This window comes from Anomaloglossus baeobatrachus, chromosome 9 (genome assembly GCF_048569485.1).
Source record: "Anomaloglossus baeobatrachus isolate aAnoBae1 chromosome 9, aAnoBae1.hap1, whole genome shotgun sequence".
Classification (NCBI taxonomy): Eukaryota; Metazoa; Chordata; class Amphibia; order Anura; family Aromobatidae; genus Anomaloglossus; species Anomaloglossus baeobatrachus.
The window spans coordinates 81,743,927-81,762,591 of NC_134361.1; the positions used below are offsets into that span (position 1 = coordinate 81,743,927).

Here is an 18,665-nt window from a genome sequence, read left to right on the forward strand (position 1 = left end):
ACCGTCTCAAGCAACACCGTACCACATCCATACCGCATTCCACGTCCTCCAACAACAAACCTCCGTGACTCCTCGTGTTTCTGCTCACCAGTTCACTAATTCTAAACGCCCCAAAGAAGGCCAAAACAAAAGCGGTCCCGAACAACTGGCATTCATACTCCGAAAAGCACACCCGAGGCAAAACCGACAACAGCTTGCCCAGCAGCTCAAAAGATACCGGGCGCCGAAGGTCTCGGCGCGCCCCCGCCCTCCGGTAACCCTTCAGCGCCTGGCGCACCCAGAAATCCTTCGTAACATCCTTCCAGCCCAGTAACTTGAAAAAGAAAGCAATGCCCGCCAACCTGCCCGCCACGGCCGACCACGAAAGGCCTTCTTCCTTAGCCCTGCCCATCATGAACAAAACTAAATAAACTCTGTCACCTTCAGATACATGACCTCCCACCTCATCAACCAACTCGAGCCAACGGTCCCACGCTGAATTATAGCTGCGCCACGTACTGGGTGCCACCGAATGTCTGATCAATTCCCAGGCCGGCTGCAAACCAGGTCCCACAACCAGACGGGCCACACGGTCTCCTGCTGCTCCGCGTCCGGCGCCAGCATTCGAAAGCGGTCTCACTGGAAGCGAGATAAAGCATCAGCCACAGAATTCAGCACCCCCGGCACATGTACAGCGCAGACCCACAAGTTCAACTCCAGACATTTCAGCACCAAATGACGCAAGAGATCCACCACCGGGGGGAATCAGCTGTCAACTTGTTAACACACTGAACGACCCCCAGGTTGTCACACATGAAACGCACCTTCCTGTCTTTCAAATCCTGTCCCCAAACCTCTATGGCCACGACAATAGGAAAAAGTTCCAACAGGGCCAAATTCCTAGTCAAACCGCAAACCCGCCACGAATCAGGCCACCTGCCGACACACCATCTCCCCCCAAAATAGGCGCCAAAACCACTGGATCCCGCCGCGTCCGTATACAGTACCAACTCCTCATTTGACACCACCTCGCGAAGCCACAATGACCGTCCATTATACAGCTGCAAAAAACGGGACCACACTCAGGTCCGCCTTGTGCTCCACCTTCAAACGCACAAAATGCAAAGGGTGCAACACACCGGTAGTGGCTTGAGCCAAGCGACGGGAAAAAACTCTCCCCATCGGCAAAATCCTACATGCAAAATTCAACTTCCCCAACAGGGACTGCAAGTCCCGTAAACGAATCTTCTTGGCCTCAATGGCCCCTTGAACGCAACGCCTCAAATCCGCCAGCTTGTCCTCCGGCAAGCGGCACTCCATGGCAACCGTATCCAGCTCGATACCCAGGAATTTCAAAACAGTAACCGGACCCTCCGTCTTCTCCGGCGCCAACGGAACGCCAAAGCGGCGAGCAACCTGCTCCACTGTCCAAAGCAAAAGGGAACACTGCGAGGATCCAGCAGGTCCCATGCACAAAAAGTCGTCCAAGTAATGCAACACTGAATCTAGGCCCGCCTCCTCCTTAATTACCCATTCCAAAAAACAACTAAACTTCTCAAAATAGGAACATGAAATTGAACAGCCCATAGGCAAACAACAATCTACATAAAACTTGTCCTCCCACCAACACCCCAACAGGTGAAAACTGTCCGGGTGCACCGGCAACAGGCGGAAGGCAGCTTCTATATCCGTTTTCGCCAAAAGCGAACCACAACCCAACTTCCTTAACCATTCCACAGCCTTATCAAAACGGACATACGATACTGAAACCAGCTCAGGATCAATACCGTTGTTCACCGACCGGCCAGTAGGATAGGACAAATGGTGGATAAGCCGAAACTTGTTAGGTTCCTTTTTCGGGACCAACCCCAACGGGGACACAACCAAGTCCGGCAATGGAGGGGCATCAAAAGGCCCCGCCATCCGTCCTAGTTCCACCTCCTTCTGTAACTTATCCGCAACAATCTCACCATGTAGGCGAGTCGACTGTAAATTTTTCAAACGAATCTCTCCCGTCTTAACCACTGACGGTATCTTGAAACCAAAACTAAAACCTTCACTCAACAATTCCGCCGACCCCCGATCCGGGTATCTACTTAGAAACGGCGCCATCCGATCTACCCTCACCGGGGTCCTCCCTTTTTGACGAAGACTCAGCGGCCTTCCCTTTTCCCTTCCGGAAGCACTTAAGGTGACTGTGGGCGCCACCACAGCCCGAACACTCGTGCTTGAATTGGCAGGAGGAACCAAACCGGCATTCCTTTTCATTGAACTGCCAGCAAACGCCCTTTTTGGGCCCCGGCGAGGTGCCAAATGATCCCCCGCCGGTGCCCCCTGGAAAGGACTGCGATGCCGACCTCGGCGCAGCCATCAGCCGCATCCATAGACTAATTTCTTTGTGGTCCCACCGTAAACTGGGTCTGACCGCCTTCCTCTGGCGAAACTGCTCGTCATATCTTAGCCAAGCAGTCCCCCCATAGGTCCTATACGCCTCACAGATAGAATCCAGATAACAAAAAAGCGCCGAACAGTTATCCGGAGCCTTTTCCCCCACCACACTGGCCAGTATCACAAAGGCCTGCAACCAATTCTGAAAAGTGCGAGGAATAAGGCGATAACGCCGCCGTTCTTCCTCGTCCTTCTTGCTCTCATCCGGTTTAACCCGATCCAGATTAAACTTTTCCAACGGAAGCAATGAGAATATTTCAACATATTCATCCTTCCATATTTTTTCCCTGGTCTCCTGCTTCAGATGCGCCCCCAACGGTCCATCAAAGCAGACATACACTTCCCCTCTCGCCTTGTCATCTAATCGAACAATGTCCACTGCAGCCGCAGCGGCGGCAGCGAGAGCCGCAGCTGCGGCCGCGGGAGCCGCCACCACCGGCTCACCAACCACATTGCCACTAGCAACCCCTCCAACCGCAGGAGTCGCAACCTCCTGCCCCGGCACTCCCTGCCACACCAAGCTAGGGCCCCCCACAGGGGCAAACAAACCCCTGACCAACCTCAACAACTCAGCTGCCACACTGCCGTCACCCGTCACCGCATTCATGACCTGCCCTCCAACCGGGCCACCAAGCAAACCACCTGTACCACCAACCACATTCACGCCCTGCACGCCATCCATATCACCAGACACGCCATCCATAGCCAAACCAGGTGCACGAGAAATAGGAAAAACCGTGGTCTTACCAGGCTGACTCCGAGAAGATCCCGAAACAGCCGTCACATGTCCTCCGCGTCGCACTCCAGCCGCTTCGCCGACCTCCACGATCTGGTCCCCGGTGTCGTCCTCCGCGGCGTCCTCCTCCAAGGTGGCCTCATCTTCCTCACTGGACCCAGGCCCAGGGAGCCCACCGTCCGGCAGACTCGACCTTAGGCCCCGTCCGCCCGCAGCACCATCCATCCTCCGCGCCGTCTGCGACGATCCAGACGCTGGCGCCGCCACGTAATCACCGCCTGGGGCATGCCGTCCGGCATCCCCGCGTGCTCCAGCTGATCCCGACGCCGTCCCATCGCTGTCCATCCGCTGTGATCCCAGGCCGGGCCCCGCTGATCCGGGCCGTCTCCGTACTGACTCCCCCGCCGACACTGGGACCCCATGCTCCTGCATGGGCCCCGCTCTGCTCCTGGCCCTTGCTGCCGCTGCCACTGCGGCCTCATCTGTGCCCTGCGATCCCGCTGGCCCGCGCAACCCAGCTGGCCCCCGTGACCCCGCTGGCTCATGCGACCCCGCCGGCCCACGCGACCCTGCCGACCCACGCGACCGCGCCGGCCCACGCGACCGCGGCGGGTCAGGTGACCACACCGGGTCAGGCGAGCCTGCCGGATCGCGGGGACGCGCCGGGACGGGTGAGTACGCGGGGTCACATGACCGCGCCTGGTCAGGTGACCGCGCCCGGTCAGGTGACCGCGCCGCCCCACGTGACCGCGCCGCCCCACGTGACCGCGCCGCCCTACGTGACCGCGCCGGGTCAGGTGAGCGTGCTCGGTCAGGTGAGGCCGCCGGAGCACAAGGGGACGCCGGGCCATGCGAGCGCAGCGGGCCACGTGACCGCGCCGGGTCAGGTGACCGCGCCGGGTCACACGGCCGCGACGCGCGCGTCACTGCCGTGCGCCGCGAACCGGAAGAGGAGGGGAGGCCGGCCATGTCGCTCACCGCCCCGTTGCCTTGGTGCCCGCGGCCCGACTTCCGGCCGGGGCCTCGCGACGTCCCGGATCCACCGCCGCACGTCCACTTGGGCTCCATCTCCGCTGCCTGCTCCTCGGCGTCATCTCAGGGCTAAGGCGCTCCGGGGGCCGCGTTCTTCGCTGCCGCTTCGGAGGCAGGGGGGTCCCATCTTCCTCGCCGACGCCGGACCATCGCTAGAGCTGTTCGTCCATCCAACGCTGTCCACGCTGCTCCGCCATCCTCTTCATCTGTGCCATGAAGTCCTCCATCTTCGGGATCCGGCCACAACGATTACAGTCACCGTCCAGGTAGGAATGGCCCACCCCCCCTCTGACCTGCCCTATATACTACCCCCTATAGCACCACCCCTGACCAATCACACTGACCCCTGATCCTAACTGCCCCTTAGCACCACCCCCAAATTTCGCGCCCAAACTGACTTCTCCATTAACCCCTTATTAACCCTATGGCCTGGCATCCCTCCTAGTCATGTAGCCCTCCCTTGAGCCCCTTCGGGTCAGCAGTCCGGGCTCTTCCTTTAACAGATGTTAGAAAAAAAATCCAGTAAACAGTTAGGGGTACTTCACACACAGCGAGATCGCTACTGAGATCGCTGCTGAGTCACGTTTTTTGTGACCTCATTAGCGATCTCGCTGTGTGTGACTCTGAGCAGCGATCTGGCCCCTGCTGTGAGATCGCTGCTCGTTTCACACAGTGCTGGTTCGTTTTATAATTGTTGCTCTCCCGCTGATAAGCACACATCGCTGTGTGTGACAGCGAGAGAGCAACAATCCTAAATGTGAAGGGAGCAGGAGCCGGCGTCTGACAGCCTGAGGTAAGCTGTAACTAAGGTAAACATCGGGTAACCATACCCGATGTTTACCTTAGTTACCAGTGTCCGCAGCTTCCAGACGCCGGCTCCGTGCAAGCGCAGCGTCGCTTGCACGTCGCTGCTGGCTGGGGGCTGGTCACTGGTAAGATCTGCCTGTTTGACAGCTCACCAGCGACCATGTAGCGATGCAGCAGCGATCCTGACCAGGTCAGATCGCTGGTCGGATAGCTGTTGCATCGCTAAAGTGTGAAGGTACCCTTAGAATGCCATATTCAATAGCTAGGAGCCGAACATATCTCTAACTTAAAGATGTTGGTCACTACTTTAACATTAATGGGCTATTCATGAATAGGTCATCAATGTCTGATCTGCTGGAGTCTGACACCTAACACTCCCGTTGATCTGCTGTTCTCAGCGCCGGTGTCAGCAACTGGCGTCCAGAGATGCTCAGATACAGAGCTGCTCCGTCTATTAGCAGTCGCATCCGGGTACCTGCACATCCACCTACTATTGATTTGAATAAAAGGCGGATGTGTAGAACCCGGGTGCTATCAGAAGACGGGACAGCTCTCAAACTGAGCATTTGCGGCCACCTGTCACCGCTGCAGGAACTAAGAACAGCTGATCGGCGGGGGTGCGGGATTTCAGACTCTGGCAGATCAGCTATTGATGACCTATCCTAAGGAAAGGCCATCAGTGTAAAGGCCCCGTCACACTAAGCAACATCGCTAGCAACATCGCTGCTAACGAACAACTTTTGTGACGTAGCAGCGATGTTGCTAGCGATGTTGCTTAGTGTGACATCCAGCAACAACCTGGCCCCTGCTGTGAGGTCGTTGGTTGTTGCTGAATGTCCTGGGCCATTTTTTAGTTGTTGCTGTCCCGCTGTGAAGCACAGATCGCTGTGTGTGACAGCGAGACAGCAACAACTAAATGTGCAGGCAGCAGGAGCCGGCTTCTGCGGACACTGGTAACCACGGTAAACATCGGGTAACCAAGAAGCCCTGTCCTTGGTTACCCGATATTTACCTTCGTTACCAGCCTCCTCCGCTCTCACTGTCAGTGCCGGCTCCTGCTTCTTGCACGTGTAGCAGAGTACACATCGGGTAATTAACCCCATGTGTACTGTAGCTAGGAGAGCAGGGAGCCAGCGCTAAGCATTGTGCGCTGCTCCCTGCTCTGTGCACATGTAGCTGCAGCACACATCGGGTTATTAACCCGATGTGTGCTGTAATTAGGAGAGCAGGGAGCCAGCGCTAAGCGGTGTGCGCTGCTCCCTGCTCTCTGCACGTGTAGCTGCGTGCGCTGGTAACCAAGGTAAATATCGGGTTGGTTACCTGATATTTACCTTAGTTACCAAGCGCAGCATCTTCCACGCGGTGCTGCTGGCTGGGGGCTGGGACACTGGTTGCTGGTGAGCTCACCAGCAACTCGTGTAGCCATGCTCCAGCGATCCCTGCCAGGTCAGGTTGCTGGTGGGATCGCTGGAGCGTCGCAGTGTGACATCTCACCAGCAACCTCCTAGCAACTTACCAGCGATCCCTATCAGGTTGGATCGTTGTTTGGATCGCTGGTAAGTTGTTTAGTGTGACTGGGCCTTTAAAGTAGTGGCTAACCCCTTTAACTCAAACCTACTCAGATTGGTTAGTATGCATCAATAAGCCACTTTCCCCAGAACCAGTTTAAGGTTATGTTGACAGTTTTTGGAGATATCAAATTCTCTCTGGAGGATTTTTTTTCCCCTGACGTTTTGAAAAGTTTTTTTCCCCCCTATGAAGCATTCTTTGTAGCCTTTAATTTGACAATGTCCAGATTGGACTCCTCATGTGAAAAACAAAATGTAGCGCCCCTGAAGCCATCAGGGAGCTACAAGGTAGTGAATCCCCACCAGGATGCAGGGCCCACCCCCAGGGACCCAGAATACCAGTTGCTGGTAACAACAAAAACATTCCAGTTAATCCCCGTTTTTCCCCAAAGACTGGTGCTAGACTAGGGTTGGACCTAATGGATGGCCTCCTAGAGGTGGAGCCGATCCAGTCCACTAGACGACCGAGGTGGTCGGTGACCGAGAGAGAGAGAGCGAGTGGAAGCACTGACAGGAGTATGACTGTGACCTGAGGGCTCAGGCGGTTAGTTGCCGGTGGAGTACTCCTGGAACTGTCGCGGGCGGAGGAGGGGACGCTGCGCTCTCCCACTGCTCGGGTCCGGCTGCCGCTGCTGCTGCAGCCTGCTGCTGCTCGGTGGCTCGAGCGATGGGCCGGATCCCGGGGACTCGAGCGGCGCTCCTCGCCCGTGAGTGAAAGGGGATTGGTTTTTGGGATTGTTTATTGTCCGTGACGCCACCCACGGTTGTGGTGATTGTATGGACACCACCGCTGCTCTGTATGGGGATCCCAGGAGCGATGACAGGGAGCAGCAAAGTTGTTGGTTCTCCCCTCCGTGGGTAGGGGGTGGTCGTCCCGGGCCCCAGTGATGAGTTGGGGGAGGAGGGATGGCGGGGCTGGTGCAGGGCTTGGTGGGGTGCAGGGACGCGGGGGCAGCGCTGTGCCTCACGGCACTGTGGTACTCACTCAGCCTGAGACGGGGACACAGTTCTCGGTCAAACACACGGCTGGAAAGACGGTTCCCACGGACGGCTGCTGTTGCTTTTCCCCAGTAGTTGACGGTGACGGTCCCTTTTCCTGCACCTAAGTCTATGCTGGTAGCGATGGGTTCCCACCGGTAACCCGCTCCCCGGCTTGGATATTTGCCGGAGGAGCCCCTCTTTGCCCGAAGGCGCTGGCCCTGAGAAACTGGTGCCTTGGCGGTGGCGGTGTCTCTCTCTAACGGTTGGACTGTTGCCTTCAATCGGGACTTGGTTGCTGGGAGACCCAGAGATCCCCTTCACTGACGGATTTGGCAAATTCACGGCGACTCCTAGCCTTGCCGGGATCCGAAAGGCCCCTGCCAATGGTGCTGGCTTCTCTTCGTATACCGCTACGGTACCGCCGGGCCACCACCCGTCCACGGTCCTTTCGGCAACCTCCAAGCAGCCTCTCCTGCAGACGGTCACCGCCGTCTGCTAACCTTGCTGTTCTCAGTCCGGGGCACACACCCGGACTAACTTCAGGCTTTCTCAACTGTCACTTTCTCTTCCACTTTAACTCCTCTCACTCTCCCTAAACTGATCTCTTCACTCCTTCACTTCCCTAGCTTAACTGCCTGGTTTTCCCACCTCTAGGGCTGTGAACTCCTCGGTGGGCGGAGCCAACCGCCTGGCCCACCCCCTGGTGTGGACATCAGCCCCTGGAGGAAGGCAACTAGGATTTTTGGTGTAGCTTCGGTGTACCTATCCGGGGTGTAGGGTGTGGTGGTGTCATGACCTGTGACCCCTGGCTTGCCCAGGGCGTCACAGAACCATAGCATTGACGGGGTACAGAATCCTAGGTCAGGCAAACGCTCCAGGCAGACCTGATAAAATCTACACAGTGAGGAGACCATGAAGGACCTCACTGACCTTGAAGTTCGGGACACAGTAGCAACGGGAGAACCGGGGAACAGGACCAGGGACTCCAACCCCACAGGGTTCAGGCTACCGTCATATGGACTACCGTTGAGAGACTACCAGGAGAGGAACTCCAGACACTCCGAGCCACGGGGACCCAACAACCAAAGACAGGTGCAGGGGAAAGAAGCCACTAGATCACTAGAAACCGGCACTGGGACTAAGGAAACCAGGGTCAAGACCAGCCTTCCTCGGTTGACCAATTTGCAACAGACTAAGTAAAGGAACCAGTTGTGTGGCCTACCTTCTTTCTGCACCCATCAAAATCACCTATCCTCTGAGGCCTGGCCCTGATTGCGGAGGGACTAACATCCAGGCTGCCACCAACACCAGCCCCAGTAGTGAGAACTGTGCAGCGGTGGCTCCATCCACATAGCCACAACACCGCAAGTGGTATCACGTTATAAAAACTTTCATTTAATTTCCCCTGCAAATATACCCCTTTTAAAAAGCGTCCCCTGGACACGGAACCGGGCAACGGCCACCAAGTGACATCTCCTCAGCAGTACACCGCCCGGGACAGAGTACCCCATAGCTCTGAGCGACACACAAAAAATAGGAAGAGTTTAAGAACCTAGCCCAGAACTTTCTTTGAACCAGTTTAATACATAAAGCCCAAAGTACACAACATTCACAAGGAGAAATGACAACTTGTCCAATAAAGAACAGCCAAGACATCCTGATTTAATAGATTACATAGTGAAACGTGTCACCTAAGGCTAAACATGATGGACTGCAGAACTGGAAACTCTGAATTTTTTTGTAAGTCAATTTATATTCACTTATTAAACCTCAGTGAAAAGCTAGACTGTAGCCTGAAAATCGGCACCGGCGATGGAAATACTTGGACCAAGTTGCATTTGTGTAAAAGAATTGAATTAGAAATCTTGAGGAAAAAAACGGAGTGGAAAAACAAATGCGTAGAGAACAAGCGGTATACAAACATTAGGTAAAAAAAAATAAAGTACGGAGACCTGGTGCTAGTGTCAAATGTGCCCCCTGGTCGCTCCATAAACAAGCCGTCCTTACAAGTAAAGCTGGCCAGATTTCCTGGATAAGCTCCCTTTTCTGGAATGTAACATACCACGGACTAACAAAGAACAGCATTTCTAAGTCCATTACGCTGTTTGCAGAGAAAACTAAAAATGTGCCCTGCAGCCAAAGCCGGTATGGAGCTCCATGGTGTGTAATAGAAGCGGAATATATTCTATATGGAAGACCATCTACAACAACATGAAATGTTACAATAATGTTACATTTCAACAATGTGTAAAATGGATTTAAGAATTAATAAAAGGACATTTTTTGAACCGTCCCATATTGTGAAACCATTATTTATATTCCTTTTTTTTTGGAGTTTTTTGTTCTGCATCAATATTATTTGCACTACTCTCTACACCAGTGGTGCACAACCTATGGCCCTGGAGCGACACGCGCCAGTGATGCCATTTAGCGTCAGCCTATAACTTTTTGGACACAGACATACTTGTCTGCATCTGGTGGCAGCTCATATGTATTTTCCATGCCAGAGAGTAGAGGAGTAGCAGAAAACACTGGAGAAGGAATGGGTACTGGCACTAACTGTGCACGGTTTGGCCATCTCGGAGATCCCCTAAAGACCCTGTTACACGCAACGACGTATCTAACGATGTATCGCTGGGGTCACAGATTCCGTGACGCACATCCGGCACAGTTAGCGACGTCATTGCGTGTGATACCAACAATCGGCCGTTAACGATGGAAAATGCTCACCAAATCGTCCATCGTTGACACGTCGTTTATTTTCAAAAAATCGTTGATTGTTGAGGATGCAGGTTGTTCGCCGTTCTTGAGGCAGAACACATCACTACGTGTGACACCTCGGGAATGACAAACTACAGCTTACCTGCGGCCGCCGGCAATGAGGAAGGAAGGAGGTGTGCGAGATGTTACAGCCACTCATCTCCGCCCCTCCGCTTCTATTGGGCAGCCGCTTAGTGACGCCGCATGAACCGCCCTCTTAGAAAGGAGGCGGTGCGCCGGCACAGCTACGTCGCTAGACAGGTAAGTCCGTGTGACGGATTTGAATTATATTGTGCACCACAGGCAGCGATTTGCCCATGACGCACAAACGACGGGGGCGGGTACGCTCGCTAGCGATATCGCTGTGTGTAAAGCCCCCTTTATATTTAAAGGATGGTGCACTTTGGAGACTCATGCTTGGCTACCTTATCTACTCCTTTCCAATGTAGTTTATGGAAGTAATAAACTTGGCTGCTTCACCAAAGCATTTATACAGAATATCACAAAGGTAAGTACATCCCTCATATTATAGTATTTTTTTTTATTATGTCTTTTCATGGGACAACACTGAAGATATACAAGATGTACACTGACTACTTTACATCGTATCAGAGTTCTAAAACAGTGTAAATTTGGTGTGCCCTCTAAATAACTCCCCGCCACACTGTGCATTGCCCAATACAGTCAATGCAAATGCCCCCTTTGGTACCGAAACCACAGATTGAGAACGTAGCTTCTCCGCAGAAAAAACTTGGAAGAAACTTCGAAAGCAAGTCACAGTATTGTCTCCATATTCTTCCCAGTACCAAAATGCCAGAACTGTGCATGCATAATGCTAGAGATGGGACAATCGATTTGCAAGACTTCGGTCCATCAGCTAGATCACTAATCGGTGACCACAGGACTGACATGCAAATCTCCTTACCCCCTTCACCATTCTTTGCTCTTTAACTAGTTAGTGTTGGCACAACATTATTTCAGTGTGATGCACACACGACAGGCACCAGCTGGCTGACGAAGAGAAGAGCTGGGACTACCGGAAGGTAAGGCAATTCATAGATCTCCATCCATTGGTCACAGATTACTGCCCTGGCCGATGGACCAGCGTCCTGCAAATCCATTCCCTCAGCTCTAGTTAATGCATATACCTGTAGCTAGCTTTAGGTATCCAGATATGACAATGTCCCAGTTCAACATAAATACAGAAGATTCAACATGTTTAGGAAACTGAATGTTCAAAAGGGAACCTGTCCGGTCCCTTATGCCATCCAAGCCAGCAGCATTCACATTTGCACATCAAAACTCCCTTCCTAACCAGCCCTATATAACATCATTCTCTAAAATCAATGTATAAAATATAAGCATTACCTCCATCTTTCGTATGCAAATCTGGTCAGCAGTAGGGATGAGCGATCCCAAATTGTAAAATTCAGGGTTTGTACCGAGTAACTTGTGTCCGGTGCTGACTTCCAAACATGGACTTTTTACTGTACGTCCAGTTCGTGTTCAGGTTTATCATCAGAATACGTGTTTGTTGAAAGGTTGCAGAGCAGCCAATCAGCAAGCTTTTCTAGTATGGGCACTTTCTGCTCCATCAGTGGCTGGTTATCAAAAATGGAGCGAATCACATCATTTAAAAAAAGAAAAAAAATTATAATATATGAGGTGGGGTCCCCCCCATTTTTGATAACCAGCCACAATAAAAGCTGACAGGTGGGGCTGGTATTATCAATGTAGGAAGAGCCATGGAAATTGACCCTTCCCAGCCTAAAAATACTAGCACGTAACTTCCCCAGGAGTGGCGTATTCATTAGATGCGACAATTCTGGTGCTTTACCAGACTCATCCTGATTACCCTGATGTGGTGGCAATCTGGGTAATTAATGGGGTTGATGGCAGCTGTGATTTATCAAAAATCATAACTGTCATCAAGCTCTATGTTAGTGTGATGCCCTGGCCGAGCAAAGGTAGTCACAGATAGGCCCCTGCACTACACCTTTCCCTCACAGGTGACATCAGCCAACCTTCAAAACCCTAGTCACCCCACTGAGGGCCTGATAGATACACCAGGGGGCAGAACCAGGCGGTTGGAAGACGCCCACCAAGGAGTCTAGACAGCCCGGGGTGGGAAAGAGTTCAGTCAGATCTGTTTAGAGTTCAAGTTGGAGAGGAGTGTGGGCTGGAGCTATGTGCAGGTCCAGCAGAGGCGAATACCCCAAATTGAGCGGCGCCAGGATAGGAGCCCTGATGCCATTGGCTAGGAGGCAGACTGCGGTCTGAGTCTGCAGGAGCCGGGAAGATGGCTCGGTGGAACCGAGGCGGACCGGGACAGGGTAGTGACCCGCCGGTACCGACCCGGGGAACCGACTCAGGAACAGGAGCACACAGGGGGGTACTCAGACCCTGAAGCCAAATCCAGAAGCTACTGGAATTGGTTAATTCACAGATTGAGGCCAGGACTAGAGGTCCTATCCCACCCAAAGTCCCTATTAGAAGACAACAGCCCACCGAGGTGGATAGAAGGCCACTGCCAGGGCTCAGAGATCCCACGTGCCAGCATCTGCGGGCAAGGGCTTCTTAGGCCACATCCAGCCGGGAGCGGACTCCTGAAGTTGCAAGCACAGGCAGTCCACCATTTCCCAAAGGTGCAGGAGAAAGACAGAGACCACCAACCGGGTGGGGGACCAGAACGCAGCCGGCTGCGGGCACTGACCATCACCTTGGTTTACCAGAGACTCATGTGTTTCCTTCAATAGCGAGTACACCAGCACCCTGCGGTCGCCCATCTCCCTGCATCAAAGCCCCAACGGGTCCCGGGGCCACCATCCCTGCCCACGGAGGGGTTAACAATTTTCTGCATAACATCTCCCCCGGGTGCCCCATCACTGCAGCGGTGGTGTCCAACCTCACCACATACCGTGGGTGGCGTCACGAACTTAGTACGGCTCAGCCCATACATATACATCCTACATCCACTACTACAATCCCCTTTTTGATCGAAGTGACCACGAGACCCCCGGGTCCGGAGACCCTCGGGCCACCCACAGAAGGGCCTGATCCGAGCAGCTCAGCTGCTGCGAGCGGGGCGGCACATTAGTAATGAGTAGGGGGTCTATAAGACCCCTCATTACTAACCCTGCAAGCCAAAAGAAAAAACACACCAAAAATGCTTTATTTGAAATAAAAAAAACAAACAATCACCCTCTTTCATTCCTTTATTAAACCCCTACAGATCTGAAGTAATCCACATGACGTCTCATGATGATTCCTGCTCTGCTAAATCCAGAGTCTGCAGTGACAGGAAACACATCTGCTCAATGCAGCCTTCAGGAAACACCGATAGCTGCGGGGGAGCCAACTGTGAGAAGCATTGACGTCACTCAGTACACCAGAGGTCACAGCTGGGTTCCCATAGTACCAACTGATCACTGGTAAACCTGCTGCAAGATTGCTGGACACAGCGCCACAGCAGTTGGAGAACAGTTGGGAGCCCCCAGTGTGACCTCACTGCCCTAAGTCAAAGTTGAACCCGCAGCCGTACTGTCTGATTGCGGGACACAGCAATCCGGCAGCAGGTTTAACTTTCACTGAGGGCAGCGGGGAGCCCCCAGTGTGACCTCTGGTGACCTGACTGATGGATTGCTAGACATGGCGCCATAGTAATCAGAAAATCTGGAAGTTAGGTCACCGAAGGTCACACTAGGGGCTCCCCGTTGCCCCAGCGAGAGTTGAGCCCGCTGCCGGATTGCTGTGCCACTATGTCCAGTAATCTGGCAATCCAGCAGCAGATTCAACGGAATTCACTGAGAACAGAGAGTAAGTCCTCAATTATGAACTCCAGTGAACTCAGTGTGAAATCACCACTTCTCATAGCAGGGTTCACTATGTTTCCTAGAAGCTACAATGAGTGGACGTGTTTTCCATCACTGCAGACTCTCCCAGCTCTGCTACATTCAGAGTCATAGGACATTGTGTGGATTTTGTCGAACCTGCAGGAGTTTGAGGGTTAATAAAAGGGGTGAAAAAGGGTGTGGGTGTTGTTTAGTTCTAACAAAAGAATTTCAATAAGGTGGGGGCTGGTGTCTCATACCCCTACTCATTGCTAACCTACGGCTTGATAACCACTATTATTGTTGACAAAATCACAACTGACATCAACTTAATATTACCCCAATTGCCACCGAATCAGGGCAAATTAGGATGTGCCAGGTAAAACGCCTGATTTGGCATATCTATTGGGGGGCGACTGAAGGCTGGTATTTTTAGGCTGGGAAGGGCCAATATCCATGGCTCTTCACACCCTGATAAAACCAGCCCCCCACCTGTCAGCTTTACCATGACTGGTTATAAAAAAACACGTCTTTTTAAAATTCTGGGAACCCCTCTATTTTTTTTATTTTTTTTTAACAGCCACGGTAAAGCAGAGCACTGGGTGTTGCAGCCTGAAGCCATCTGTTTTACTTACCCTAACTTATCAAAAATATGGCGAGAGTCCAAGCCATATTTTATTTATTACGTTTTACACTACTATACTGCAAACTGATCTGCAACCAATCACAGATGCTGACACAGAGGATGTGGGGGGTGGGGGGGGGTGTATAGCAGTCTGCAGGCAATCACAGATGCTGGAGCACTGGATGGGTGGGGAAAGCAGTGAATATTCATGAAGCTTAATAAGCGAGCCTGGAAAGTGTGACTGCAGTGCTTTCTTCAAAAAAAACAAACAAACAAACAGTATGTGTAACTGTCCTGCTGTTACCCTGATTTAGCCATTTGCTTTACTTTTGTAGCGCCAAGCACTTACTACGGCCATTTTACAGCACATCTTCTCATCCCCATTGACTTGTATGACGTTCTTTTAAACTTGGGTCAAGTTTGGTTTCCCGAACCCAACTTTATTTTTAGTGCGTGCGGATTTGGCGAACCTGAACATCTGTAGGTCTACTCATCACTAGTCAGCAGCTGTATAATTTCAAAATTTCTAGCACAAACCCACCAACTGCCTTATCACCTGTGATCAGTTAATACACAGATTGGTTTACAGCCCGTATTCATGTCAATATGGGCCATAAAGCAATCTAGGTTCAAGCAAAATATATAAGATTGACATACGAGGCAGCACGAGGAATGTAGAGTATGTGCACCTATGACCATATTGTGCCATACCATGGAAACATGTGAAGACAAACACATTCGTAGTGCCACTTTGCCAGAGCACGCACATTTCCATACAGCATAGGTTAATTAAATTAACCAAGAAATCAAAAGAAGTGTAATGGAAATGACTGTGCCATTAAAACTGACTGCAGCTAGGGAGAATATGCAAAACAAGAATGTCGCGGAGACACCATCACATGTTTCTCAACGCTGGCAGGAAAGTAGCCAGATCTTTCACCGGGAAGGAACAACTACGGGAAGGGCAGTCTCCACTCAAGGAAACCACCTATATAAAACATGGTATCCATCCGCAGACAGCTGTTTCGGGGTATTTGCCCCTCATCAGTGTGGAGTAGGAAACTGGCTAGTGGGAGCAATGCCTAGTAGAAGACTACATAGGTAAGGATCTCCCAGAGGTCAACCATCCTTACCTATGCAGCTAGGGAAAGACCTGTAAAAGAAAAAGAAAAAAAAAAAAACTAAACAACAAGAACCACATACCCAAGTATGATTGAAAAAAATGGTATGTAGTCCATAGAGTTCAACTAATAATTACTAAATGATGGCTTTGTTAATATCTGCGTTATGGTTTATGTTTAGAACAAAACCCACAATACAATGTTGGATTCTTTATATGATCGACCCAATTGATTTATAATAGAATCCATAAGATTCCGCCTGGTTTTAACTGGAAAAACAGTGCAACTCTATTTTACCTATAAAACATGATGGAATTTGTAGGACGTTTAGACTTTACGATCACTATAAAACAACAAGCTCATAAGAAAACACAACCATCCACAACTGGCTCTTTATTCTAAGTCATAAATGAATAAGATCTCAGCTACAGTCAACATTTGCCACACTGCCCACGTCAGAAAATATTCTACCTTTACTGTCAGCTTCTTTCATCTTGGCACATTTAATAAGACACCTACAGGAACCCTCCCTTCTTGAAGCAAGGTTTACATACTTTCACTAGGGCAGAAATTAATCTCCCCAGCCAATCCCTGAAGACCTGGAGTGGATCTGTTCCAAATTATCAGACCGCAGATGTTTCCTGCCAACATTTTTTTGGTTAATAGGATTCAGCCTATAAAGGTAAGGTGTGCAAAGTGTTTTATTCTGCAATTCTACATTCAGGTGAAGAACTACATGAGTTCAAGAGAGTAGGGTGCAAACCTCTAAAGGCTCAGGAGTCACTCATGTAACATGCTACACAGAGTAATCATGAAAGACCATGGAGGGAACATGATCCATGGACTTTGAGAAGTCAGAGGCAGTAGAATAAGGAATTGTTTGCAAACATGAAGACAGGACCATTTATCACCATAGAACCTTTCAGCTAGCGCCACACTCTAATAAACCCCTTAATGGCCCACGCACACATTAGCCTTTATTAGGGCCAAGACTTTCTAAACATCAAAATTGAAAATGCTTATGTTAACCACTACTGTGCTGCTTCATAAACTTAGTTATGTGAACCATGTATAGCATTAGGTTTCCCTTGTGCACGCCATTATCAGCAAAGGAAAACATTTTGGGAATTAAATCGTAATGCCAGGGGAAAAGAAAAACAACTAGCCACATCTATAAACAAGATCTACTAGCTTATGGGTACAAATGTAGATTTTGCAAAAATAAACTTACAACAAATGGAAGTAGATGGGCACCAAATACAGCTGGTGCAATAATACAATAGCGCCTCCCATCGGTAGTGGTTATATCACAATCAATATGCATTATTGATTTCTAAAATAAAAAAAGATAAAACCTATGGAAACACACAGACACATATATATATAATATTATATTAATATATATATATATATATATATACACACACATATACATACACATATACACACACATACATACACACACAGTATATATTAATATATGTATATTACACCTATATATGTATATTACACACACACACACACACTCACAATACATACTTGCACACAATACATACACACAATACATAATACATATACACGTACAATACGTAATACATACACACAATGCATATACACACACAATGCATATACACATAATACAAACATACACACATTTCATATAGATATAATATACGCACACGCACACACACACACACACACACACACACACACACACACACACACACACACACACACCTCCATGTCACCAACAATAAGTACTTTTTGGGAATAATATACTTGGTCAGCACAGTGATTCATTGGCGAATGATCAATCACAACACTTATCACTAACAGGAGCCGTACAGATACTTAACAATAAATTACACTACATATGCATGCTTGAAAGAAAGTAATTGACAAAAAACTGCTGCGCTCCACAGTCCCTGTTAAGCAATACACTGTACAATATACATCTATTTCTCCTATAGAAGGTGGGTAAAACGTAGGTCACTTGATCCTATTGTTTAAATGTTAACAGCTGAGGGAAAAAACTGCTTTTCTTCCTCCAGCCTCAGTTTTGTGGAAGGCAACATCTATAGAGAGAAGCAACAAAGGAACAAAGAATGCAGGGATGACTTACTTTTTACCTTTCAGACAACTATACAATGCAGACATTGTCTGACTGCTACAATCCCCTTATTGCATGGCCTTCCCTGCGGTGTCCTGAGCTCTGGCTGACAAACTGAGCAAGTCCTCACAATCCAATGCTGTAAATACCCACACATACAGCACCTAGTATGTGCAGAGGCACCAGTCCCAGCCAGCAGACAGACCATGATCTCTCCGGCTGGGAGTAAGGAGGCTGTGCTTATTCCATAAATGGATCATCCGAGGCCTCCCCTTCCCATTCTCATTCCCTCTCATTCTGCTGGGAATACAGGATCCCTAGTGCACAACACCGGGAACAGCTTGACAGCTTTGCCTCAAGGCAAGTATCCTATAGGTAATCTGAAAAAAAAAAGGCATTTCTACAGCAATGCTCATAGGACACATCTTAGGGCAATGGGATTTTAACAAAGATTTTGCAAACACTTGATTTTAATTGTCTACAAAGCAATCTAATGGCAAATTACAAAAACGCAAAGCCCCGGTTAGAATGATCTCCAAATTCCACATAAGATATGGAAGTAACTTCTATATTGATCATGCTTATTTCTTTTTTCAATCTTCATTCATTTAGGAGATGCTCTAATTAATGAAAAAGGTAGATGTATCTGCCATCACTAGATAGCCCCC

At 50.2% G+C, this 18,665-nt stretch overlaps 1 protein-coding gene across 3 annotated transcripts in view; it reads right to left on the minus strand.

Moving 5' to 3' along the window:
• Positions 1–18,665, minus strand: part of KIAA1210 (KIAA1210 ortholog) — a 216,872-nt gene that overhangs the window by 113,277 nt on the left and 84,930 nt on the right. The window contains exon 1 of one of the 3 annotated variants that reach the window (XM_075323826.1): positions 18,017–18,231. The exons of 1 other annotated variant lie outside the window; for it this stretch is intronic. Coding sequence is in view for 1 of the 2 variants with exons in the window: in XM_075323824.1 (XP_075179939.1) it covers positions 18,010–18,044 (35 nt within the window). In the remaining variant the exon portion in view is untranslated. Of the gene's footprint in view, positions 1–18,009; positions 18,232–18,665 lie in introns of those variants that run through there. One more of the 3 variants, XM_075323824.1, reaches the window with a different exon arrangement.